The sequence below is a fragment of the Corythoichthys intestinalis genome, chromosome 8, assembly GCF_030265065.1.
Source record: "Corythoichthys intestinalis isolate RoL2023-P3 chromosome 8, ASM3026506v1, whole genome shotgun sequence".
Lineage (NCBI taxonomy): Eukaryota > Metazoa > Chordata > Actinopteri > Syngnathiformes > Syngnathidae > Corythoichthys > Corythoichthys intestinalis.
Window position 1 is genome coordinate 38,977,738 of NC_080402.1, and position 26,301 is coordinate 39,004,038.

Below are 26,301 nucleotides of genomic sequence, written 5' to 3' on the forward strand. Positions count from 1 at the left end.
AAATTCTAATTCAGAATTTGGAAATTTCTTAAAATAATTGACGTATGCAAGACATCACATGCGCCTGTAGGTTCCATGAGAAAAAAATCTGGATTTAGCCAGGCAGGGTTATAGATATTAGAGCGCTTATTACACATATTGTTTGATTTATTTTTCCTTTGACAAATTTGAAAAAAGGTCCATTAAAACCTTATTGTTCAAATTTTATTGCAAGCCTTAAATTATTTAATTAATTTACTTATTGTGCAAACATTTCAGGTAAATGTCCAACTGAGAAATGTTCATTCACATTTTATCAAGCTTGTAAACAACTCAGGTAAGAAAGTTACCTACGTGTGGTTTCAGACCCGTCCTGCTGTCAGTTCTGGGAAATGGAATGAAAATGGTGAAGAAAAAATAAAGATTTAAAAATATATGTGATTGTTTTTCACTAGTGAAACGTAGTTGCTCTTCTTGTTTAACTGCAGAAATTTACATTACCTCTGACTTCCTTAATCTTCCATTTTGCAGAACCATATTTGTTCGATAAATTGTACACGCCGGAACAATTTAGACTGTGCACAGAGTAGCTGTCATTGGCTGATGTTGGATATCTTCAAAACGGACGGCGCAACTCGTCAAAGCAAAGAGCTCAGATTTGCAATCGTTCTTTTTTATTTATTCATTTCAGGGTCCAGTATAAAATTGAAACAATACCACCATCGTTAACCATCGAATGTATGAGTAATTTTGAAAAGCTGAAACTGTGTTAGCGGATATAGATTAGCTTGTTTCCTGTTTGCATTGACCGTAATAGCATCAAAAGCCAATTTAAGTCATCTCCTGGTATGTTTTACCTTTTCCCCCTTTATATTGTAGTACTTATAATGCAGCTAATGCGTCGCATACATAGTAGTGGGGTAAAATATTGGTAAAGCTTAGTTTTAGCCTTACCTCGTAGTTAAATAAGCAATGCTTATGTTGCTTCTGGGTCACTTCTAGCGTCGTTTTTTGCTTTCTAAGTTCCACCAGCAAGATGGAAACAGACGTCGAATTTCTGCGTGATCAAGGTAAGAGAAAATGAAAATAAGTAATAGTCTTTAATAATAGTCTTTGTTTTGTTTGTTTTTGTTATATAATGCCTCAATTATCTCGACGCAGCAGACATTTTCAAATTATTCTTTCTTTTGGCATGCACTAAGTACTATTTCAAGACGATGAACCTGGTTGTCTAGATGTAGACAGCACCCAATGTAACGAAAACCGTGTCAATGTCAAGATTTATTTTCATGACCAACCTAGAATCGGTTGTCCATATTCTGCTAACCTCTGCCCATTTTAACAATATTTAAATTTTAAAAATTTAACTCTCTCGGAAGAAGTATAATTTTACATAAAAATTATCACTAAAGATTATATCAGTTCGTCCTATGATATTAATTTTATGCCATATTGCTCAGCCCTTAGCCTCTGATGCAGTTGGTCAGTGACCAGATGTATACAGTACATTTAAATATTATTTATGTACAGTGAACAGATAATTTAGCGCAAAAGCTAAAAACATGCTTGGCTAAAAATACATTTATTTACTATAACTTAACATTCATGGGGGTGGTGTGGCTCAGTGGTAGAATAATTGTCCCCCAACCCAGAGGCTGTGGGTTCGATTCTCCGCCCTGATGAACTCGTCTAAGTGTCCTTGAGCAAGACACTGAACCCCACGTTGCTCCTGGTGCTGTGTAGGTGGATGGTGAGATAGTCTAAAGCGCCTTGAAAGGTGGAAAGGCACTATATAAGTGTAACACTATGCGTTATATGTGTGGCAGAAAGCAGTGAGCCTAAAACAGCTGCATTTCTTCACCAGTGTCTTAGCCCAGCCCAATCACAACATCTAAAACTTTTATAGTTGCAAAAAGGCACCAGTCAATATAAAACTCCCCCCTGGATGTAATCAGATCACAAATGAGTGAAAACTAGGAGTGGGAACCCCTTGGTACCTCACGATACGATATGGTTTGCGATACAAAGCTCACGATAACGATGATCTGACGATAGGGCGATACAACGATTATCGATACATTGGTCAGGAAATCATTCTATGATATTCTAAAAACAACTAATAAACAGAAAAAAAAGCTTCTGCTGTGAATTGGAATGAGTTTATCACTAGTAGACGTCCAATCGGGTGGCATGGAATGAACTCTCATTCCCTGCCATCCCTCCCACTTCAAAAGGATTGAACGTCTATGGCCGTCAGTAGCAGCCAATGCCAGGATACGAGGTAATTTTGGGCCATTTAAGGTCATTTAGCTGTTGATTTTCAGTTACTTCCTGTTGATTTTGGGGTATTTTATGGGTCACTTCCTGTTCATTTTGTGTTACAGACCTTGGAATCACCCAAATGAATAGGCAGTGACTCAAACTCGACAGGAAATGACCTGGAAATGCCCTAAAATCAACAGCAAGTGACCTTTAAAAGTATAAATGCCCTGAAAATCTGACAGAATGACTGTGAATGCTCTGGTTTCTTCGAACATTCCCAGTCTAAATGGATTGGTTGTCGAGAGCCGTCAAGGCAGCCTTAGAGTTAACTGAGACACTATTATGGTGGAAGATAGCAACTTGTTGGTTCCTTTTTTTTTTTTTAGACATTGACACCTTTTTGAAATGATATCTCGATTCTTGCAGGAGCATAACAATAACCTTTTGGAATACAAGGTATCACGATACATCACCATTTTGATATTTTGTCACACCCCTAGTGAAAACCCTTCAAAATAACTCATTTCGTATTGCAACACCAATGCGGTGTTGTTCTAACTTACCATGAATCTATTAACAACCAGTAAACACATTTTGTCTCCAATATAAATTATATTGGAATATATTGATTTAATGTTGTGACATAAATATAACATTCAAAAACAATCTGTAAAAGTCTTCCCTCCATGGATTTAACACTTTCTTCAACGTCTGGGTCAAAATCTGGCTCGAAGGGGTAGAGCTTTTCTCCTTTCCATAAAAACCTATAGATCGGTTTGGATAGATAACAAAATAATCACTTATGTTACTGTGGCTCAGTCAATGAGGGAATATTGCCAAAAATATAAGCGCACAAAAGTCACCTTGGCTAATTTGCTGGCAACGTCACACTAATCTCTGATTGTTTTGCCGGGATGCCAATCATTACCTGGTGAATTTGATGCCAAAATAATAACAGATTGATTTGATATGCATGTCCACCATTACCCAGGAAGTAGATTCTGGACACAAGTTACTAGTATTTTGCAAAGGGATCTGTAAATACAGAAAAATTGCATTTATTCGAAATCCTTGAGGTTTTCGGAACACACTCTGTTGCATATAGTGGCTTTAGATGATTAAAAAAATAACTTGGTGTTAAAACAAATCATGTGTGGGCTTTAAACCAACAATAAGCACCAAGACATACCTGTATAGAGTGAGAAATTAATCTGTTCTTCTATACTGTTAGAGGGAAAATGTAAAATATGTTTTCCTCAGTCCACAGACTTAATTCCTCCCTCAGCCAGTATCAGCGTGGTGAGCTTGTTCACATTAAACCATCCCAGGTACTGTACATTTGAACAGATATTGTAGTTCTGATTATTCCCTTAATATATTTTAGTTTGCTTCAGTTGGATGAAACTGATGTGTCAAAGAGATGCCTTGATCGATAGAATGTGCATGTATATTTGAATTATGTGGAAATTAATTATGAGTATGGAAACTCACTGCCTTCTTGACAAGCTTTTTATATTTTTCAGGGTGAAGAGGAAAAGACTGAATTTGCTGCTCCCTGGCTTTCCGATAGGAGGTCTGACATGACATTCTCATTGTAAATTTTAGATAGATTTGTTAAGAAATGCCATAAAGATTTGTAAGTTGAGTTGTCATTTGACGGTTTGAATGTACTGTTCTAAAATTGCAAATCTTTTTTTTTCTTCTTTGTATTACAGTATAATGGCCCCTCTAATAGCTGAATATGATCGGCACATTGATGAAATGTCTAAGCAACTGCAGAAGTACCAGGTGAAGAACAAAAGATGAGTTCATGAATAACATGAGGCACACTTTTTGATTTAAAAAGCATTTTAGTGTTGATTGAATCAAATAATGTACACAGACATAAATATTGTTAACACTAGAAAAATGCATGTAATTGTATTTCAATACAAAATGGTAGAAAAACAACACAATGGTTGAGTGGTTAGCACACCCGTCTCGCAGTTCTGAGATCAAGGGTTCACTTTCGGCACACAAAATTCTGCATTGGTGTTTGTGAGTGTGAACGTTTTTTTTTTTTGCCAATATGTGCCCAATGATTGGCTGGCAAACAGTTCAGGGTGTTCATAGTTAGGTTGGATAGGTTCCATTGCTATCAGGTTGGATAGGCTCCATCACTATCCTTGTAAGGATAAGCAATACAGAAGATGAATGAATATGTATGGTATCATTTTGATATTAATATATTTATTAAATCAAACTTCTTTATCTTGGCAAAGTATTATTGGTCAGGTTAATAGATGTACCAAAAAATTGTCTACTGACATTAGTCTTTCGGACTTAAACACTTTGATAATATATTTAAAATCTTTTTGATTTCCATGTTGTCGAGCATCCTACATCTCTTCATGTTTTCAGGTGTCCATGGCAGATGTCAAGGCAAAGTTGGAGACTGTCGTTCAAGAAAATGAAAGGTATTTTAGATTTGTTTTTGTATGTGACCCCCCCCCCCCCCCCCCTTCATCCGTGGGTAAGTTTCATCTAGTCGTGTGCGTATGTATACGTTTCAATGCTCCATCCAACACAGTATGTGATATCGTAGTTGAAATTAAATGTTTTTATTTTCACCTTGCTGGCAGGTTGCATACAGAACTAAGAGAATCAGTTGAGAAGCAGCTTCAGTCAACCACAAAGACCTCTGGAGTGGAGTGCAGCACAGCAGAGGAGGAAGCAGTTGTTAAAAACCTCCAAGAGCAAATAAAGCTGTCAGAACAGGTCTTTATGTGATTACTCCCCGATATAACAAGCCGCTGATGTTTTGCTAATATTTGATTATTTATTTATTTTTTTTATAAATAAAAGGATGCCTATTAATTAGGGATGTCCCGATCCAGGTTTTTGCACTTCCGATCCGATACCGATATTATTTTGCACTTCGGATCCGATACCGATACTGGCCGATACCGACCTATCTGAGCATGTGTTAAAGTTTAAAGTTATTTAGCCTCCTTACTTAGTTGTCAGACTCATGTTGAAAAAGGTTTTAGTACCCTTGATAACAACTAGCCAGCTGAATTAGGTGAGTTTGAATAACACACAACGGTTGGTAACAAGAAACTGACCTGTTTATTCACTGACAAACACAAAACATTATACATAACAAACAGAAATGGCATAGTCAGTCAGTAAAACGTGCAAATAATATTGTAAACTGTCTTAAAAAAGCAAAACATACCAACAACCTCAGTGGAAAATCCCACAAATCCCCCAAGCTATTTCATGCTTTTAATGTTTCGTGCATTAGTTACAAAAATTGTATAAAAAGCCTCTCAGGTTTAAATAAATGACTATTTCAGTATCAAGTTAACATTTTAAAACAGTAAATAAAATACTCAAGTCCCCATTCTGTATCAGCAGCTTTAAACTACATTCAATTCATTTAATTTTGCGAATCAACTGTTAAAGTTATTAAAATTGCTCACGTTATTCCATGATTTCCCTTCTGTCTACTTTCGACATGTGAAAGTTTTAAAACTGTTTTGAAGATAGATTCAAGTCAAGATTTTGCCGATTTAGGAGTATTTTAGATAAAAAGTTAATTAGGTTCGCTTGGAAGGTTCACAACAGCCTACTAGGGAAGTCTTTTGCTTTAAGATGGCGGCTGGTTTTCAATACTTCAATGTTGCTAACGCAGTTGAGTCTGTCGTTTAGCATCTGGTTCTATGTACATATGATATCTATTATCTCCAGAAAAAACGACGTTGACTTAGTTTGTTGCGGCTGTCAGCGGAAGTCAGGTGTTCTTGTGTTTTTTATCCAGCGGCATGAGTTGAGCTAAAGCCGTGAGTTGAGCATTGGCATTACCCGGGTCTAAGACAAGTTATGTGCGGTCAGTTTCTCATGGTGTCCTGAAGACCGCACTGTGTATTAGTTCCTCTTTACTTGACATATTTCAATAATCGGAATTTGGATGTTTGTGAATCGTTCTCGAATCTTCCACGGCCGAATCGCGTGTTGGATGGTGCGTCTTTACTCACGTGAGATAATGGCTCGTCATCCAGAATGAATTCTTCGGCAATGACTCTTGTTATTCCCTGGGCTATGGGACTGTCGAGTGCCAGTTTGTCACGCATAGCAAAAGTTTCTGCCAGTGTTAGTTGCGTAGGACCTTTCTTTTTGTCTTCGGTTTTCTTAACATACTCCTCATATTGTTTGTGGTGGTATTTCGCTAAATGCTTGATTAGGTTGGTTGCATTAAAACTTCTCACAGCTTTACCACTACGCTTGACTTTATTGTGTCATATGTTGCTCTCTGCCTCTTCGTCTTTGTCGTCCTTTAAGGTGAAATGATCCCACACAGCTGACATTTTTACCGATAAAGTCTCTCGGTTAATTGGGAGACGGCAATGTTAATGTAGTGTGTTGAAGGTGTGCCGTAAAATGCGGACCGGATTTTAGGGAAACCGAAGCAAGAACTGGAATGGATTATGTAAATCGGTGTGCTGGAAAACCCGGACCGGAGTTCGGATGCGCATTTTTTTGCCCATATCGGCGTCCGATCAGATCCAAATATCGGATCGGGACATCTCTCCTAATAATATTGTCCATTGTAAGGAAGTGTTGGCGTTTCAATTTATTTTTCATATGTTATGCATTTTAGTGGTCATATCAAGAAAATGTTCATCTACCTGCTTTTAAGTTCCTGCAAGGCCAGACACAGAACTTTGACGGGGGTTAATGTGTCAATTGTTACCCTTTTGTACCTCTGTCTTGTAGTAATCGAATTGCTGTGCACTGTTGGGCATTTTATTGTTAAAACTTTTCAAGACAATATTACATTTTTGGGGGTCAAGTGAAAGATACAAACTTAGTTTACAACTATCAAGCACTGTCAGGTGATAATGAGGGATGCCCCATCTATATTTTTTCACTTCCAATCCAATCTTGATACCCGAATCAACGTATCTGCCGATACCATACCAAAGCTCTGTTTCCTGTAATTGTAATAATTTTTGTTGATTTTATACGAGACTTGAATAATCTCTTGCCCACAGGAAAGTAACATATGTATGAATTTATGCAAGGTCAGAAAAACAAGGAATTCTGTTCACAGTAAAAATAATCCCATTGTCTGGCTGTAAACTGGAAAGCTTTTTCCAAACACGGGCCGGTCTCATTATTCCACTTTTCAGAAAATCCATTACAAATTTTTTAGCCAGTTAGCTGCGCCGACAGTAGGGAATCACTTATGGAACCATTTCAGCATTTAACCATTAAGGTGCCGATACGGCTCATCAATTGGAAATTTTCACAGGTTGGATCAATCCATGAATTCAACTTGTATTAGAACCCGTTATTTATCAGATTGACCAAATTCCTTTCCGGAAGCACTTTAATATATACTGTGTATATATATATTTATGGAAATGTTTTGAACCAGCCATTTTACTCTCACAATTTTGTCCATGTCAGTCTCTAAGATCGTCTCATTCCTTGTCTTCTGTGTACGTGAATAGGAGCGGATGCAGGCCATGGAGTTGTGGCAAACAGCAACGCTAGAGCTTGATCGCCTCCAGGAGGTCCACCAGAAGAGCCTCACAGATGGACATAATGCCACTGCCAAGGAACAGCAGCTCAAGGTAGTTGTCATGCAAGGACATTTGCATACAAAGTAACTTCTACTTTTCTACTTGGTGATAAATGTCATGGTTTGGTTTGTCTATGCCTGATTTAAAACAAGATGTTTATAAATTGTTTATCTTGTCATAGGATCAACTTGCGGTTACCCAACAGCATGCACATAAACTTCAAGTGACCAATCAGGAACTGCAAGTGGTATGTTGTTGATTAAACATAATAATATTTATTCTACCTTTGCCTGGGTTCTCAATTTATGAACATTGTTTAAAATAGGGGTGTGTGTGTATGATTATATATACTGTATATTATTAGGGGTGTAACGGTACGTCACAGTTCAATACAACAGGAAAAACAGGCTTTTTTATCACAGCATTTGAAAGTTTGTTCTACTGGCTAAAACTAAAAATCTTGGATTATACAGTAACTGTGAGCCATTACCAGTGAACATACACTCCAACATATTATTCATATTGGCTAAGATAAAATAAAAAGTGCAAATAGTTCCAAAACTGAAAAAGCATCTCTTGAAATGGTGCAAAAATAAATACTCAATGTTTCAATGACTTCAGCCTAGGGCTAGAGCAAAATATTTATTTCCTCATTTGAAAATATAATATAAATACACTTTAAAATGTGTTAGTAATATTGTATTTGAACATTCCCACTCTGTACATTTGCCATAACTTTCCTAGCAGTCATCAATGATAACTTATTTTTCTGTTTTGGTTTGTCTTCTTTTTCCCCATAATGTCAGTTGTTGGTCTAGGCGCATCACCTCTACCGCCCTCTGGAGTAAAGAGCTAATTCTGACTGGAATTTTATTATATTAAAATGATTTTACTGAAACATATTCGCCGTCTGACTGCACGCACCTTGCCATGATGCCTGTACCGTGACGGTACAGGACGAATACAAATACAGTTACATATATATACAGTGCTGCTCAAAAGTTTGTGAACCCCCTCAACATTTTGGAATTTTCTATTATTTCAACCTGATTTCCTAATCAATCAATTCAGTAGTTTTTTTTTTGTTTTTTTAACAGTTGTGTTGTCGAGACTAAATTAAAAAGAGTTTTCATCAACTGATGTAGGTGCAAAATTGAACTGTTTGGTCACAACCAAAACAGCCATGTCTGGCGAAAAGTCAACACTGCATACCACCAAAAGAACCTTCTCCCAACAGTGAAGCATGGAGGTGGGAATGTCAAGATCTGGGCTTGCTTTTCATCCTCAGGACCTGGACAACTCCACATAGTCCAGGGAATCATGAATTCTGAGGAATATTGTCAAATCCTAGAACATAACCTGACGCCATCTGTTTTGAAGTTAAAGCTTGGCAGAAGGTGGATCATGCAACATGATAATGATCCAAAGCATTCCAGCAATACAACCAAGGAATGGCTGAAAAAGAAGAAGATTCGTGTTCTGGACTGGCCCAGTCAAAGTCCTGACCTAAATCCCATTGAAATGCTGTGGCGGGACCTGAAGCGAGCAGTTCATGCCAGATGCCCATCAAACCTCTCTCAACTGACTGCGTTCTGCAAGGAAGAATGGGCAAAAATCCCCCAAAGTAGATGTGAGAGGCTGATTAGTCACTACAGAAACCGTTTGGTTGAGGTAATCTCTGCAAAAGGAGGCGCAATATCCTATTAACTGAAGGGGTTCACATACTTTTGCACACATGATATCTGAGTTTTTCTTAAATCAACCACTTTTGTTAAATAAAGAATGACAATATAACTATTTCTTTTGTTTCAGTCCATTATTTGGAATGTCAGTATTGTGGATTAGGGTATAACTTAATATTTAATAAGGTTATTTTAGTTTTTTTTACAAAAAATCTGACCATCGCTGTGGGGTTCACAAACTTTCGAGCAGCACTGTATATATATATATATATATATATTATATATATATATATATATATATATAATGTGTATATATAATATGTGTATATACAGTATATGTATATTACTCCTCATGTATCACTGCATTGATTAAATGAAAGTAATTATTTAAATCGATAAGCCTTCTCCGTTGCTGCCTCCACCCTTTGGAACTCACTCCCTAAACCCATCCGCACCTATTCAGACCTTCCTTCATTCCAAAAATTGCTAAAACTCACCTTTTCAAAACTCACTTTTAATTTATATGTCTTTTTTGTGTACTATTTGGTTCTGCTCACGTTGTTTGCGGCTTTTCATTGTTTTAACTGTAAAGCGTCTTTGGGCATTTGTAAAAGCACTCTATAAATAAAAGGTACTATTATTGATGTGGTGAAAACATCTTATTCAGTCACCTGAATATTTATGTTACAATGTTCAATCTCATTTTACTGCTAAAATGCAATCAACTGTAGTGAAGTGCTCTTTACTGATTTAGTTAACATTAACAAATGTTTCATTTTCAATGCTAATTTATACAATACCTCTTGACTCAGAAAAAGAAAACAGTTTCTATCATGATCTGGCATTCATAAAAGTTCAACATTTTCCGCATCAGACTTGCACAACAATTTGTTACACCTGCCAACCTGTCCATTTCAGTTTAAATTTAGACAAACATGTATTTTCCTCTGCCAGATTGGTAGGGAACATGGGAATTTCAGCTGATGGCGTGTTCTTTGGATGGACATGGCTGCAAGCAAATTCATATGGAACCGTTTTAAGATCATGCGGCTTTATTTTATTTTTACATTTTGACAATGGTCAAGTTATGTATTTTTTTGCTGTGTGTGGGGGGGCAGGGTGAAATATCAGGTGTGGCATAGGGCATGTGAATGGCTGAAATGTGTGAGAGACTTGCTCAATGAGTGAGAGTTGAAAACCCTGCTTTGCATGTTTATGGTTCCTCTCATGTATGTACCTGTGCACATAGGAATGGTATACAGTAAGCATCTGGATACTTGACTGGAGTCGAATGAAAATGTTAGAGTAACACTATATGTATCTGATGTATTTTTAATGAGGACAAAGCTAGGCCTCTTTACGTTCTGAGAGTAGTTTCCAAGTTGGAGTGTCTTAAATAGATGATGAAAGTCTCCACAGTGTATTTTGAGTCGAATGGTACAAGACCCATGCTACACAAGTGGCAAAGTTGTGTCTCTTGTCACACACAGACCAATCAGCAGCTTCTAATGACTGTCACGGAGCAGAGTACGGAGATGGAGGGGCTACGCAGCCAGCTCAGGTAACTAAGTAGCTTTTTGATATACTGGTACAGTGGTACAATAGCTGAGCCAGGTACTCAGGCTAGCCTAATACTCTACAATTCTGTTATTTCTCTTTAATTCTCTACAAGTTTCTGAATCCAGGGCACATGTTGTATTATGTCTAATTCAGCTAATGATTCAGAACTTTCACTATTGACTGAAATGTTGTGTTGTAGAACGACCAAAGGTGATTTGGGGACTGCTACCAACAAAGTGGAGGACATGAATAAACAGCTCCAGTTAATTCAGCACCAGCTAAAGATACAGGTGAGCAAATAAAATGGTTATGTCAATGGCAGGGGTCGCGTTAACCGAATATTTTCCGTCGTTGACCGATTTTTTAAAGCGGTGACGGAAAAAACTGAAGTCCATCCGTCATTTTGACCGGTTGCAATTCACACCCCAGACGACAGGGTGGCGAGTGAGCATATTAATTAGCTATTGTCTCTCTTGATGCATGACGTTGTTGGCCTTACTCTGAAAAATGTCAAGGCAACTGAGTGTCCGAAGTTTCTTCAAAAAGCCCCAAAAACGACGATGGTGTTGATAAAAGAGGTGAAAAAACAGGGACTGCACAAGCAGGCACGCAATTCAAGTCCATGCGCACCAGGAGGAAAGTGTGAGACTACTTTCAGGCCACAGCAGGTGAACTGTTAATTTCATTGTTCCATATGCTACATATGGTAGGCTACCTAACTACTGGGGCCAGAGTCAGCTGTTTTTGTCACTGCGGAGAAAAAGTTACATATTCATCTGCTTGATGTGTGATGGCACGGTGTGGATTCTCTGTTAAGCTTGTTCGGACAGAATATTAATTTAAAATGAATGAAAACTAAATACTGTAACGAATCGAGTTATAATGTGGCGAGGGTGTTAGCATGTGTTCCTGAATGCACCGCATGACGTAGAGGGGTGAGGGAGGTGCGGGAGAGCAAGGGACGTGCCTTCCGTGTTTACGTTTGTTCTGGCGGGGGAGATATGTGCGTTGGCTGCGGCAGACAGCAGTCGTGTTGTTCAATAAGTTTCCACAAATAAAGAATTGCAATCTGATTCAACGGTTGACTATTATCAACGTTACAATACTACTGAATACGTTGAAGCGGTATGCAATGTTAAGAGTCTTGTTAGCTGTAGGCGCACTATCCTATTCCCCTCACTATCCACTCGCGGGGGCCTGCGCTTGTCAGTGACGTTCCTTATTCTCGCTATATGATTATACAACTTTAACATTTGTTAATAATACGCTCTGTGTGTAGTATCATCCATCGCTTTTCCTTTTTAAATGGGCACTTATAAGCGAACGCAAGAAGTAACAACGGGAACATTTTTAAACAGGCATTTCACGGGAGAGCATTTCGACTCTTCGGCCAATCATATAGCGAGAGCGAGTGGATAGTGAGGGGACCGCGCGCGGCTCTTAAGTGTCTCTGTCACGTGACTGTCGTAGCCGGTAACGCGCTCGGCCAAATGGACACACAAATACGGAAGGTGAATTATGCCAAACAAACGGTCACCACAATGTCATTATCATCATTTTAAAAATTTAAGTGACGGGTAAAAATAGATTATGACTGGATTTTTATGACCCTGTCAGTCAAAATGACAGACAACGAAAAAGTCTAGCGCAACCTCTGGTCAATGGTAACCTTTATCTGAATTGCTGAAAAAAAAAATATATAATGAAAAGTCTGAAAGGAAAATTGTTGACTGAAACTAAAACTAAGCCTTGCAAGCAAAATGGTCAGATGTCTTGAAAACCTTGTCAACCAACCAGCTCTCAGCATTCAGATGCTAAGCCAATAAGGGGAAAGAGGCAGGAGTTGCAGATGTGAAATCACCTATAAGCAACTACCTGGTTACAAAGCTACCAGGGTACAAAGCAGTTCTTGTGGATAGGTCCGTTTCCAAGGTTAAAAGAAGCGCAAAGAATGTCACTGAAAGCATATTTGACAGGGAACAATGCTTTTGCTATTCTACTGACTGGTTTTCATACTGTAGCTAAATTTCGGTTGGTCAGTGATGAGAATAACCATCGTCCAATTATGCACCCATTTTTTAAAAGATCTCAACTGGATCTTTTCTAGATTGATATTAGAAATATTTGAATCCATTTGGTGTGCTAGGTTAGAAAAAAAAAAAAAAGGAAACCAAAGCTGAAAACTGAAACAGCAAAATGAATTATTATTATTATATATTATTATTCTTAAAATATATTTTATTAAATGGCAATGCTTTTATTCAATAATTGTGTGAACTTTTTTTTGTGCCTGATGCACATAGAAATATATAAATTAGATAGAAATATGCAAATATTTCTTTTAGTCAAACCTTAAATTATAATATTATTCATATTGTTGCACTTTTCATGCACACAGCACAAACAATTGCTTTACTAAACAGAAACCAAAGAAGAACAGATGCCATATCCTTGCCTGTGTGCACAATTTTGTCTTTGCAAACTAAGCAAGGCCTTATCATCAACATCTGTGTTTAACCTCACAAATTGTTTCTGAAAGAAACCTTCCCAGAATAGTTGAAGCTGTTGCATCGACAAACAATGGAGCAACATCAGACTTAATCCTGTAAATTTGGAATATACTGTTACTCAAAATCATAACTGAGCCAAAAAAAAAAACTGCCACAATTGCTATGTGAAAATGGATAAGCATTTTTACAGTATGCTCTCAGAATGTTCTGCGATCGGTCATACTGGCTTATCCTTGTGCAACCAATGTAATAATTCGTTCCGCATTGCCTAAAGTAAGTTTTCATTGATTTCACTAAACTGTCCGTTGTCCTCAATTTAGTTTAGAACCTTCATGGGTAGGTTTTTCAGATGGAAATGGTGGCCCCGGTGTTGAATCTTTGCTGTTTGCTGTTGATTTGGTCCTCTGATCTTGAACTCTATCAAGTTGTTTGTAGCTGAGTGAGATGCAGCTGTGATGAGAAGCAGCACCTCTAAATCGGAGTCCATGTTCCAAGATTATTTGGGTGTTATTTACAAGTGAGGGCAGACCGAAACAGGAGCTCAAAGGTGGCGTGGTCTGTCACTGTGAAAAATTACTAAGACGGGAGGCAAATTTCTGGTCGATAAACATCTCACCTTCACCTCTGGTCTGGTCTGGTCTTGAGGTGACTCAGCCCTCTGAATGAGGTGTCTGTTAGAGGCATTACCTTACCTAGTCACCCCATCAGAGTGGGGCACCAGGCAAAACTGTTGGCAGGCCTGGATGCCTCTTGTCGTGCGACACAAACCCGAATAAGGGAAAGAATGTGGATAAATGGCGAGCCTGCTGTAAAGACCAAGCACATACTTTGTGTTTTCAGGAGGAAGATCTAATTGAGGCTCACAGCCGAGAGGACGCAGCAGAAAGACGAATTCAACAGCTTCAGTCAACCATAAGTCAGAACGAGACCAGGTAATTACATGACCTCAAACTTAACTAAATACACTCGTTTTAGAGACACATTTTTTTATTTAAAAACATTTATACGGTAATGAATTATAATAATTGGATTCATCTGAATCTGATTCATCACCATACCGCCCTACCCCCACGCCCCTGGCGCACAAACACATTTTCTATTAGGCTGAAAACGACATGCCAGGAGGCAGATGATGTTCGTGGAGCACAAACTATGTGGGAGCAAATGTCAGGAAATTATAAGGCCCGATGCACTACCTTAGAACAGGAGAAGTATGAAGCCCTGGATAAAGTTCGGGAGAGTGTACAGATGGCTGAGGAGGCAGTACTACAGAAAAATGAGGTGACTGTTACTCCTACTTTAATGTTGACATTGCATGCATTTTTCTATGAACTGAGTTCTAAAAATGCTTTGAAATCACTCAGTATTGCAAGTGTTCACATTACGAGACGTCACCATGGAAAATTATTACTTTTATACCACCAGCAGAACCCGGAAAATCCATTAAATTCATTTGTCTCCTTTGACTCAGCAATATATGTTGACACAGGAGTTGGTTCCCTTGTCTCTGCTTCTGTTTAATGTGTGCTAGTTTTTCTTAATGTGTGTGATAAAATTCCTGCCACCTAATGATCTTAAGTATGCAAAGTAAAAACAACTATCTCTATGTGCCATTACAAACATTTAATGTAAATAAAGTTTAAACGGTGCACTAGACAAATTCCGAGCAATTTTAACTTTAATGGTATGTGTTTGCGCTCCGAAGGCTCTAGTAAAAGAGAAGCAGATGATGGAAGAACTTGAAAAGACAAAGAAAGTCATTCCACAGCTGATTGAGGATGCTGCCTTACGCACCAGAAAAGAGGTAAAGGGAGTTTCTCCATTTCTGGAGTAAAACTACTTTGGGAATATTTCTGTATATGTTAACATAATGTAGTACTTGCAATAGCTTTATTTTTTTCCACCCAACCCAGATTTAAACCCCTCACTAAGCGAGCCTCTTTTTCTGTAATGTACCTCATCAGACTGTGATTTATTCTCTATGTGAGCTCTTAACCCTTGTCCATTTTTGGACTTTATAGTGCCACTTTCATGTTAGAGTGTCACTTTCAGAACCAAAAAATGGATTTCACTGAGCCACAATCAGCAGTCTTTTTGATTGTAAAATAAAGCATGAGCACCCTGCCTGCCATTTAATTCCAGTTCAAATCTCCCGTCATTTGCTATTGACGCCTGCATCTTTAAACGGACGTGGCGCTCATGGAAAAAGTCTTGTTTACCTTTTAGTGTTGTTTCATTATTATGCCAATTAGTTTTTGTTATTTTTCCAAAGCATTTTGCCTGTTTTGTTCCGAAAGGATTGTTAATACGTGCTGAGTCGGAAAATGCTCCAACGCAAATTCTCTAGAGAGGAGTGGCCGCAGATTGTCTCATTCATTTTATCACTAAATTTCCTGAATTCTTTTGTCAAATGCCATGTTTTCAATGATCAGTCGATGACAGTGGCCCTCACTAAAAGCCATTTTAAAGAGGAACGATGGAAAGAAAGACTTGTAGTTCTTAAAATATAAAAGTTAGTATGAGTTGAATAAATAAATAAAGAATAAATAAATGAATAAATCCAATTGATATTAAAAACCCTCTTGATGTTTTCATTTTTATAAAATTTGTCAAATTACTTTAACTAGTAGGTCGCCGTTGTTGTTGACGCAGCAATGCACTGTGGGCGGTGACGTCAACGGGCGGCGCTGCCAGGCTTTCAGAGTATAACTGGCAACATAAATATGTAATCAGTTCAGCCCTTTCAATTTGAACCCGAGAGGAACATGTATGAGCAGGACAGCACTGTCGATATTTTACTAAAAATGCAGCAAAAGCAAAATGAACAGGAAAGACGAGATGAGACAAGAGTAGACAAAACTGGCGTTCTACCAAAATGTCATACACTGGCAAAACGTCTTACAAGAGGCGAATTTGACACCGAAATAGTACCGTGCGCTTTCAGCTTGTGTTGTTTAGATGCATAGAGGCAGAACGTACTAAAAATACCTTACGAAAATACTTAAATGTACTACCGTATTTTTCGGACTCCAAGTCTCACCTGAGTATAAGTTGCACCAGCCATAAAATGCCCAACGAAGAGGAAAAAAACATATATGTCGCACCGGAGTATAAGTCGCATTTTGGGAAATTTACTTGATAAAATCCAACACATAGAACAGATATGTCATCTTGAAAGGCAATTTAATATAAAAATACAATAGAGAACAACATGCTGAATAAGTGTACAGTGCATGAACAACGAAATGCCAATATACTGTCCTCACCAGGACGCTACGGCTCGGTCCTGGCTATACATCGAGCTAAACTCCCAAAAGACGATGCTGGATGTCTGTATAATTTGCTGAATCAATTTCGTCCTCGATACCAAACAGGTTCGCATCAACATAAATAAATGATAATTAGGTGCTATTACAGCAATGACACAAACGGTTAGCATGCGTTCGCTAGCATTAGCACATCGTTCAAACAACCACACAACTGGCTCTAAGTGTCCGATCGCGGGTGTAAAACTCACAACAACAACAGAAAAGATGATACACACAGGCGGTGCCTCTGTAGAGATATTTTACAAGCATAAACAATGGTTCATAAGTTCATAACATAGGTTCGTAGCCGTGTTTCTCTCTCGCTAACTCGCCCACTCACTCAGAGCTGCGTAGCTGTCCGTCTTCTTCTGGCGTGTGAGCGCTCTTCTTCACGTAAACAAATGCGAGTGCGCCCCCACGTGGGCGTGAAGGCGCCACAAACTAAAAGCATGCATTTCAATATAAAAAAGTAAATAATACAATTGAACACACATTGCCAAAGGCAGAACGTGAACGTGGCCATAGCTATTAAGTTATTCAGTTAACTATAGCAAAAAGAACATGCTAACAAGTTTACCAAACCATCAGTGTCACTCCAAAACACCAAAATAACATGTGAAATGATATCATAATGTGTTAATAATTTCACACATAAGTCGCTCCTGAGTATAAGTCGCACCCCCAGCGAAACTATGAAAAAAAACTGCGACTTTTAGTCCGAAAAATACGATAATATCAAATAAGGGTGGTTTAAATACGCTACGTGACTAATGTGGTCAACATATCAACAATCTGCTCTAAAGCTACCACAAGAAAACATTGCTTTACAGCAGGGGTGTCAAACCGATTCCACAAAGGGCCGCAGTGGGTCCTGGTCTTTGTCCCAACAGATCCAGCACAGACAGTTCAACCAATGAGGTTTCCGCTAGAATAAGCAGCACCTGACTGCAATCAACTGATTACACGTGTAAGACACCAGACCGGTGAAAAGGTACTCTTCTTGTTTGGTTGGAATAAATCCAGTACCCACTGCGGCCCTTTGAGGACCGGTTTGACACCTGTGCTTTACAGTATGATGGAGAAACACATGCAAAAAGTATTTTTAGGCAATGAAAAGGTAATAAGACTCAATAAAAACACAAATAGTAGGTACTCGCCGCTTTTAACCGATGTGCGTATGTGTAGTTATCTCACCGCGTAGAAAAAAATTGCAGAACAGTGACAGCTGTGGACTCTGCACTGTTGTTGCATGCAGGTAGCGTTCGAGACCACACTGTTTAGTAACATTAAGTAACACGACAAGGACCATGTTACTATTTTCGACATCGATAGCATGTGTATTCTTTATCGATCTATTAGCTGCAATCAGTTTGATTGATATTATCAGTTTTTAAAGTCCGTCACTAAATCCGCTTATTACCACCTAAAAAATATAACCAGAATTAAGGGGCTTCTGACTCAACAAGACATGGAAAAACGTATGCATGCATTCATTTTCAGCAGATTGGACTATTGCAACGGTATATTTACAGGTCTTGATAAAAAATCAGTCAGGAAGTTGCAGCTGGTACAGAATGCTGCAGCCAGAGTCCTCACAAATACAAGGAAGCTGGACCACATTACACCAGTTTTGAAATCGCTACACTGGCTTCCAGTAAGTCAAAGGATAGACTATAAAATACTACTGCTCGTTTACAAAACACTTAATGGCCTTGGACCAAAATACATGCTTGACTTGTTAGAGTCCTATGAGACATCTAGACCCCTAAGGTCGTCTGGAACCGGTCTTCTGCATGTTCCAAGAACAAGAACCAAGCAGGGTGAGGCAGCATTTAGTTATTATGCTCCTCACCTCTGGAACAAGTTACCCAAACGTCTGAAGTATGCTCAAACTGTTAGCTCTTTTAAATCAGGGCTAAAAACGCTTTTGTTTAGCACTGCATATCTATAACTGTCTATATATTTCAATCTACCTGCTTTCTATTCCTCTTGTTTTTATCTCCATTGCTGATTTCAATTATTATTAGTAGTAGTAGTTTTTGTTTTATTTTTATTTTATTTATTTATTTTTATTCTGTGATTAAATGCGATCTTTTGTCTTCGTTTCTACGTTGTGTTGATTTAAATCTGATTTTTATGATCTTCATGTGATGTAAAGCACTTTGAATTGCCTTGTGTTGAATTGTGCTATATAAATAAATTTGCCTTGCCTTGCCATCAGTAACAAGTCCTCAGATGAAAACCAACAAATCTGTTATGGTCCGCAAATGCGGAAGCCAGCAGACAATATTAACAGAGGGATTGCGTAAAAGGGTTTATTGAACACACAAAAAACCAAGCGATTGCGAAAAGGGACACAAAAAAAGGGTCCGTGACAGTAGGGCAAGATCCATGAAAAGAAAAACCTCAGGGCGAACCTCGGTGAGAGGCAAACGAACGAAAAAAAACAAGGCAAGGATGCAACTCGCAACGAAGGGGTCAAGAATACAAACTGTCAAATGGCAGCAAGTCAATATCTCAGCAAGCCGCCTAAGATCGGTTTTAAAGACGCTGCTGATGAGCTGGAATTGGATCAAGGTACGACATCGGGAACTCATCCCACAGATCTGTAACAAAACAATCTGACCAGCAGCAGAATGTGACAAAATCATGCCAGTCGTCATACTAGCTTCGCTTGTATAGAGCACAGGTATTCTCCCAGTCCAGCCCAACGACGTCCTCGCCCACAGCATGTATTGCGTGCGTAAAAAATGGCGCCCTCCGTATGTCAAAACATGTACTAAATATTATCAATTTTTAAATCAATAGCAATAATATGTGTTTCTTATAACATATTTTAGTAAAAGAGAACAATTGTGGCTTATTAGAGCCTATAAGTCTTGAAGTCCGTGGTTACCTTTAAAACAAATGTGTCTGTTTGTAATATTTGTATAATTTTAGCATTTGCATCTGACACCAATATTAGTCAGAAGACGGGGTTTGATGTTACAATTAACTCTGAAAATGATATAACTGCGATCATAAATGCTAGAGAAATTAGTAATAGAAAGGTAATATAGTATTTGAAAGGACATACCAGTCATTTTGATGATCTGTTTCTTCACAGAAAGCCAGTGTAATTATTTAATGCCTGTTGATATATGTTTGAAGTGCTTAAGCATATTCATAGGTTGAGAACGATTCTAGCGTAACATCTGACGCAAGAGCGAAATAAATTTGACCTCTGTCACTAAAATACATCATCGGTTGGGTTCATATCTGTTTTGCATAATGTTATCTTTTTGTAATAATGCACAGCGTAGCAGACAGCCGGCTGTGAGCAACACATTCCCATTGGCTGGAAGGTCCTTCCTTCGGCACCCGCCACCAGTGCATGCATACATTCAGCTACAATACTGCCAAAGGCCTCTTATGTTTCAAGAGAATTGTAGCTTAACATACACATTTATTGACGGCTTTTTCACCATATTTTTTTTTCCTTCAGTCTAGTTCTGATGTGTATAATTTAAAGTTACTGCTTTGAAGTCAAAAAGACTGTTGCATTTGTGTTTAATAATAGTAAAGATCACTCCATTTTTTTCTGTAATTAAGAACATTTTCAAGACAGTTAAGTCACAAGCTCTGATACATTTCCTACAATGCAGTTTCTGATTTGGCCATGAATTCCGGTAGTAAAATATATTATATTGGAGAAATGATGCATTTATGTTAAACAGGTGGATAATATTCGCAAACAGTGCAATGTTGAACTCTGTCGTATGGTCGAGGAGCTGTCCTTATTGCAACTGGTAAGGGGCCACCTCACAAACAGAATATTTCCAAATCACCAAAAATGTAATTTACTCTTTAATTCTCTGTTTAAAAACTGTCTTCTACTACCTGTTTGTTTCTGTTGTTACTCCCCCCACCTGTTTGCAGGAGTGTGCAGACAAAGAATCTCAAATTGAGAGGTCTAAGCGGGAGAGAAAACTTTTAGAGGATGAGCTGGCAAAGGTAGCTTTGCACTGAAAAGTTTGCTGAACCAAATGTAACAATTCTTCCAGTGGTGTTTTGTTATCAATATTTATGATTAGGTGGTTAAGGAGAGCAGAGCAGAACAAGAGCTTGGAAAATTGGATGTCCTTCACCAGAGGTGTCTCAGTGCAGAGAGGAAGAAAGATGAAATAAGCATCACCTTGCAAAGTACCCAAAACAAACTAAAAAAGATGGAAATGGGGTATGGGGAATCCCGTACCACTTTGTTAATAGCGTTTCCTCCCAATGCTTAGTCACTTCCCATAATTTAAAGTACAACAGTCTTTCTTCAATCTTTATCCAATTTTTCTCTGCCTTCTTTTCATATTTGTCTTTAGCTACAATGAAGATTTGTCCCGCATTCAGGAAGAGGTTATGCGACTAAAGAATTGTTTGGCTGTGGCAAGAGAGGACTGTGTGAAACTCAGTGATGAGCGGCTCCAGCTACAACAAGAGAACTTTCAGATACGCAGGGAGATGGATGAGCTACGCAAATCCACCTTGCTTGTTGAAAAGAAAGCTAAACAACAGGTAAGGTAAACAAATAGAACATTTACACAGGCTAAAAGAAGTATTCCCATGATTTGAGATGAATAATTAATATGGTACTGTAGAGATATTTGTTCCCGTATGTTTGTTCATTGTAGTTGGTACATTCATTTTATATCATTTCGTATTGGATAAGGATTCACAGTTCTCAGCATTTTCTCTGAGGCAAGGTCATTAAATAAGACAGCTGCCTGGTGTTTTTCCACTGTTTCTCATGTAGGGGGACAAGGCTGCTGCCTGGCATAACAATAAATATAAACCGTAAGATTTCGAAGGTTCGGGGCAGATCTACTTGGGAGCACGTGCGTGGGGCTCTCGGGGACGTTTGTCCTGGCCAACCAGCTTTTATGTTTTTTCCTTAACAAATATATTTATCATATGTGATCATTTCTTTCTTTTTGTTCCTGAATTGTGTGTCGTCGACCCCTGTCCATTGATATAATAAAAGAATCTGTAAAAAGGGAACATTGACTTTTTTTCTTCTTTGGTACCTTACCAGTTTTTTTTCCTTTTCAGGCATCACAGATGGAACAAGAGTACAGCCTAAAGGAAAAGACCCTTAATGCACAGATGAGTGACTTGGAAGAGAGTAGTCGAAACTCAAGTGCCGATCTGATGCGTCTTCTGACTGCACAGAAAAAAAGTATTCAACGATGGAAAGATGAAGCAAAGAACATGTCACAGGCCTTTGCGAATAAAATGAAAAATCTGAAGTAAGACCCAATAAATTGATTATTGAAATAAGAATCATGGCTCTGTTGAACAATATCCCCACTGCAATAAACCTTGATCAAAGGCATGGCTACTAATATGTACTGTATTTTTCATTGTAAAACTACATTAGGAATTAGAGTTCTTAACCAGAAAATGACTTTAAAATGTATCACCTGGTCAATTTACAGTTTTTTTCTTTCTTTCAGGGCAGAGCTCAGTCAACAAAAGCAGCGGTCACATGAGTTAGAGCTACAGCTCAAAAGTAACTTCAAAGTTATTGAAGAGGTGTGTGAAATACAAGTCATATGTGTGCCAAGAGTGTTCCGCAAACTGTAACATATTTTAAACATGCATTGCATGTTTACTTTAAACTTCAGTGAGAATCCTAAATTGATCCAATTCAAGTTGATCAGAAAAAACTTGGCAGTACTGAACCTTTACAACAAGTCATTTGCAAGTGTTGTTGCGAGGTAGCTCTCCAACTGGACCTTGGTCTAATGTGAAAGTGCCCTAAGTGACACACCCTCCAAATTTTACAAGAAAATAGTATGTTGATATATAAGCCGAACTGTAGTATAAACCGCAGGTGTCTACATTGTGTAACAGAATATATACACCTAAATACATGCCAGCTCATTTGCCTATGAAAAAAAATCTACAGTGTAGATGATGTGACGTGTTTTGTCTTTGCAGTATGAGAGACAGCTAGCAGAGTCCCAAGAGAAAGCCAGTCGTCTCCAAAGACGCCTGACTGATGTTGAGCAACGTGCAGCTATTGCTTCACAACAGGTACAACTAATTGTTAGCGTGTGCTAGTGATGATAACCATGTGGCACTTTGACTTTACTCCTACTAGTTCTTGAATACTGGGCCAACAGCATGTACCCTTATTTTTGTTTGAAGCTACATATCATAACATTTTCAAAATGTCAAAAATGTGCAAAAGTAATGTAATTGTATTGTATCTGTTCCCCCACAGATGACCATCATGACATCCAAGCAAAGAAAAATTCATTTTTCTGATGCAAAGAATGAATAATGGCACTTTTCACAGGTCAAATGGTACTGCAATGATGATCTTAGTGTGACACATAGCATAAAAGTACTCAGGTGTAAAAAATTTTTGGTCAAGACCTCCCTATTTGTTTGACTTTCTTAAATCCATCCACACCATTGTGAATCAGAAAAAGTAATCCACCAAGCGTGGGCTGAAAATTTGTTGGGAAAATTATTTTATCCGAAACAGGACTAAAATTATGTTTTCTGGTTAGGTCTGAAACAGTTTATTTGTTTGGTCAGAAATAAAACCAAATATGATTAACTTGCGATGGCAGACAGTGCTAATGGTGCAACATTTTTAAGGGTGCTCATCACTTGTTAGGTGTAATGTTCTTGTGCTTAATATTTAAGCATCAACTATTTGAATTCATTATGTTAGCATTATTGTAAAGAAGCTGAGCTGTAAAGTATTGTACAATATATACTATCAACGTCAGTCAACTTTAAATTGAGTACTGTTAAGTGGCGCGTCTATACTAAATTAGGGGGAAATGTCCCTTTTCTTCTCCGGTTATTGGTAAAAAATGAAGGCCACTTGAAAGAAGCATGGAGCTTTATTGTTTAAATATCGCCTGACCAAACTCTTTTACCATTGGTAGCAATTTGGTGCTGACATTTTCCCCAAATCATGTGCCTTCTTCTAATTCTTCCCTGCAGGGTAAGCATGTGCAACACACAATGCTGCCCCCTCTGTTCAGTGTATTCATGTGCCTTGAGAGGACCACATGATTTATACATGGTGGTTTATTGGCTGGTTTGAATCAGTTTTGCTCTGTTTTGAAAGTTGGATGATGTGTTGCTGAGGAGAGTTGAATGAAACTTACACAGTATCCAATAATAGTCAACTTTTATACTCAAGTTGACTATTGCTGCTTCAACATATGTTGAGCAATGTTGGATTGTGTAGTTGAGGTGGCTCACTTCTTGGTTCTATAGGTTCCTACAAGCAACACCACTATTTATGGGCGACTGCTCCTAAGTCTTCCAACTCCCAACTAAGGCTATTAGCCATGAAAACAAGCTCTACGGTATTTATTTCAGACTTCTAAGATGGAAATCCCCATAAATGTGTGTTTATCCTATGTGCACACATAGGGAATGCATTCTGCTTTTGCTTCTATACTATTGTATAAGAACTTTATGCTGCATTTTGTGCAAATGAAAAGTGTGACGCAAATTGTAGTTTAATTGATTTAATATGCCAACACATCACACAAATAACCAGTAAGTTAAGTTGCCAAGAATACCCAATGGCAATGGTCCAGTCCACATTTTCTCAAATTTTATTAAGTTCAAGAATTCTGAAATACTAATGTTGTTACGCCACAGATTCTAAACTGACTTCAGAAATACTTTGTATGCAATGCCATGACATCCTGATATGCATCTCAATGAATGATTGAGAATACAAATATTTTACAAAGTACAATGTGTTTTTTAACCCCTTGAAGCTTATTAGCATAAAATGGTCCCATTTCAGATCAAAACTGTTTTAAAACACCACAGATGCTTGTTGTTACAAGTTTGAATCATGCATAAAATATCCATTTTGTGATTATAATTATGCTTCTATGTATTTTTAACTTTCTCGATTTAACATCTAGATCGCAAAACTGCGAGTAAATGATTTTTTAATCTATTGTTTTTCATCTTGGTGTAAAGTGTTTTGTTAGCCCTGTTTGTTTACATACCGTTTTGTTACCGATTTGTTATTGTTTTATTTAAGCCTGCAATTAAAAAAAAGTTCATAACAGCATAAATTTCTCGATCGCTTCATGATTGTGTAAATGGTTCATTACATTTGTATGTCTTTAGTAGCCATAAATTGTTTTCATGGAAATTTAAGGTTTTTATATAGATATGTTTACCTGCGGTCATAAGTGTTGACTTTTCATCATTCAGTTAAAGTAACACTCGGTAACTTTTCAGTTTTGGTCGATTTTAGCGACGCAGGTGGACAAAAACGGTAGTATTTTGCCTTAAAAGAAGACTGTGTTTCCCATGAGGACCAGCACAGGGTCGTAAAATCCCGACCTCCCGGTCACCTGCAAATACATTAAATGGCATTTCTGTTTCCAGCGGGCTTGTGAAGGATGAATAGTAAAGAGGTAATAAATCCAGTTGTGGCAAAACAGTAACATGTGACTATGTTGAATATCCGAAGCGTTTGATTTTGTACCGTTTTCCCCCCACCTGCCCTCCAAACCCTGCCTAGTTGAGGGGCCGGGGGGGTCACACCAGCGAGTGAAAGCTGGGCCAATATTTATTCTTGAGTGTCCTTTTATCCTGTTAACCTACCTTTTTATTTTTTTGTCTCTTAGGACAAAACTTTTTGTCTCTGTTGTCTCTGTCTGCAAATATTGCAGAGCAACATTTGCAGAATTCGCCCGAAAGCATTTTTGAGGTTTTTTGTGTGGCAGGGTTCCTGCCACCCTCTTCAATGTTGATTAGTGCAAGTGAAAGCTATACAGACCCCTTCAAGATATAAAAAAGGTGTCATTCAACAAGTTGTCAGTCGACATATCACAAATTTTTGAAAATATTTTGAAAAGTTACGTAGTGTTGCTTTAAATGAGAAAGTGTCATTTGACCTAGGGTGTACTCTATTTTTTTTTTTTTTTTTTTTTTTTTTTAAACCTGTCCTGTTCAGCTGTTTGACACAGAGAATGGAAGTCTAAGTGCCCAGATTCTGAACAGTTTTAATGTTTCACATTGAGAGTCTGACATACTCCCATTGTGATCATTCAAAATACCTTTTTATTATGACAAAGCAGCGAACAGGAAGGGATTATGGGGGGACAGAAGAAAAGAAATACAAGAGAAGAAGGAAAAGAAACAACAACTAGAAATACATTGAACATCTTAACTAGTTACTAATATGCTGGTGCTATCGTCAGCGAGATGTATTTCCGGTTTACACCATGTGGGGGCCTATTGGCCAGTGAAAGAGGAGAATGGGGGTGGGGGTGTCTATAAGCCTATAAACTAAGTGATTGAAAGGGGTACAGTGTACACAAATCAGTTCTGTGATCTAGAACCCAGTAATCGTGTGAATCTCTTATGAGTAAGCCCGTTGGCGACCTAGGGTGTACTC

The 26,301-nt window shown here is 38.1% G+C and overlaps 2 protein-coding genes across 9 annotated transcripts in view; one reads left to right on the forward strand and one right to left on the reverse strand.

The window, feature by feature from the left end:
- The window catches only part of c8h4orf33 (chromosome 8 C4orf33 homolog), a 51,086-nt gene extending 50,412 nt beyond the window's left edge, over window positions 1–674 (reverse strand). For 3 of the 5 annotated variants that reach the window (XR_009064146.1, XM_057843608.1, XM_057843610.1), the window contains exon 1: window positions 334–512. The gene's annotated coding sequence lies outside the window, so the exon portion shown is untranslated. Of the gene's footprint in view, window positions 1–329 lie in introns of all 5 variants that reach the window. The other 2 variants (XM_057843607.1, XM_057843606.1) reach the window with 2 other exon arrangements.
- On the forward strand, window positions 467–25,499 carry sclt1 (sodium channel and clathrin linker 1). Of its 4 annotated transcripts, none has more exons than XM_057843598.1 (22): window positions 467–825; window positions 982–1,049; window positions 3,502–3,569; window positions 3,765–3,814; window positions 3,957–4,029; window positions 4,642–4,697; window positions 4,863–4,998; window positions 7,740–7,862; window positions 7,993–8,058; window positions 10,984–11,054; window positions 11,253–11,343; window positions 14,404–14,495; window positions 14,667–14,844; window positions 15,269–15,367; window positions 20,588–20,659; window positions 20,790–20,864; window positions 20,945–21,087; window positions 21,224–21,416; window positions 21,951–22,147; window positions 22,355–22,433; window positions 22,842–22,937; window positions 23,128–25,499. In XM_057843598.1, the coding sequence occupies exons 2-22, from the start codon at window positions 1,016–1,018 to the stop codon at window positions 23,185–23,187; spliced, it is 2,052 nt and encodes a 683-aa protein (XP_057699581.1). In that variant the 5' UTR covers window positions 467–825; window positions 982–1,015; the 3' UTR covers window positions 23,188–25,499. The 4 variants fall into 4 exon arrangements, with proteins under 4 accessions (XP_057699581.1, XP_057699582.1, XP_057699580.1 ...); XM_057843599.1 differs by having other exon boundaries at window positions 1,003–1,049; XM_057843597.1 differs by having other exon boundaries at window positions 467–810; window positions 1,003–1,049.
- The last annotated feature ends 802 nt before the right edge of the window (window positions 25,500–26,301 follow it).

Excerpts from the sequence above, each read along its gene's own strand:
- sclt1 (XM_057843598.1), top strand. The coding sequence starts at position 1,016 with ATGGAAACAGACGTCGAATTTCTGCGTGATCAAG. Across the intron at positions 20,660-20,789 it reads AGCTGTCCTTATTGCAACTG|GAGTGTGCAGACAAAGAATC; the intron begins GTAAGGGGCCAC and ends ACCTGTTTGCAG. Across the intron at positions 21,088-21,223 it reads CTAAAAAAGATGGAAATGGG|CTACAATGAAGATTTGTCCC; the intron begins GTATGGGGAATC and ends ATTTGTCTTTAG.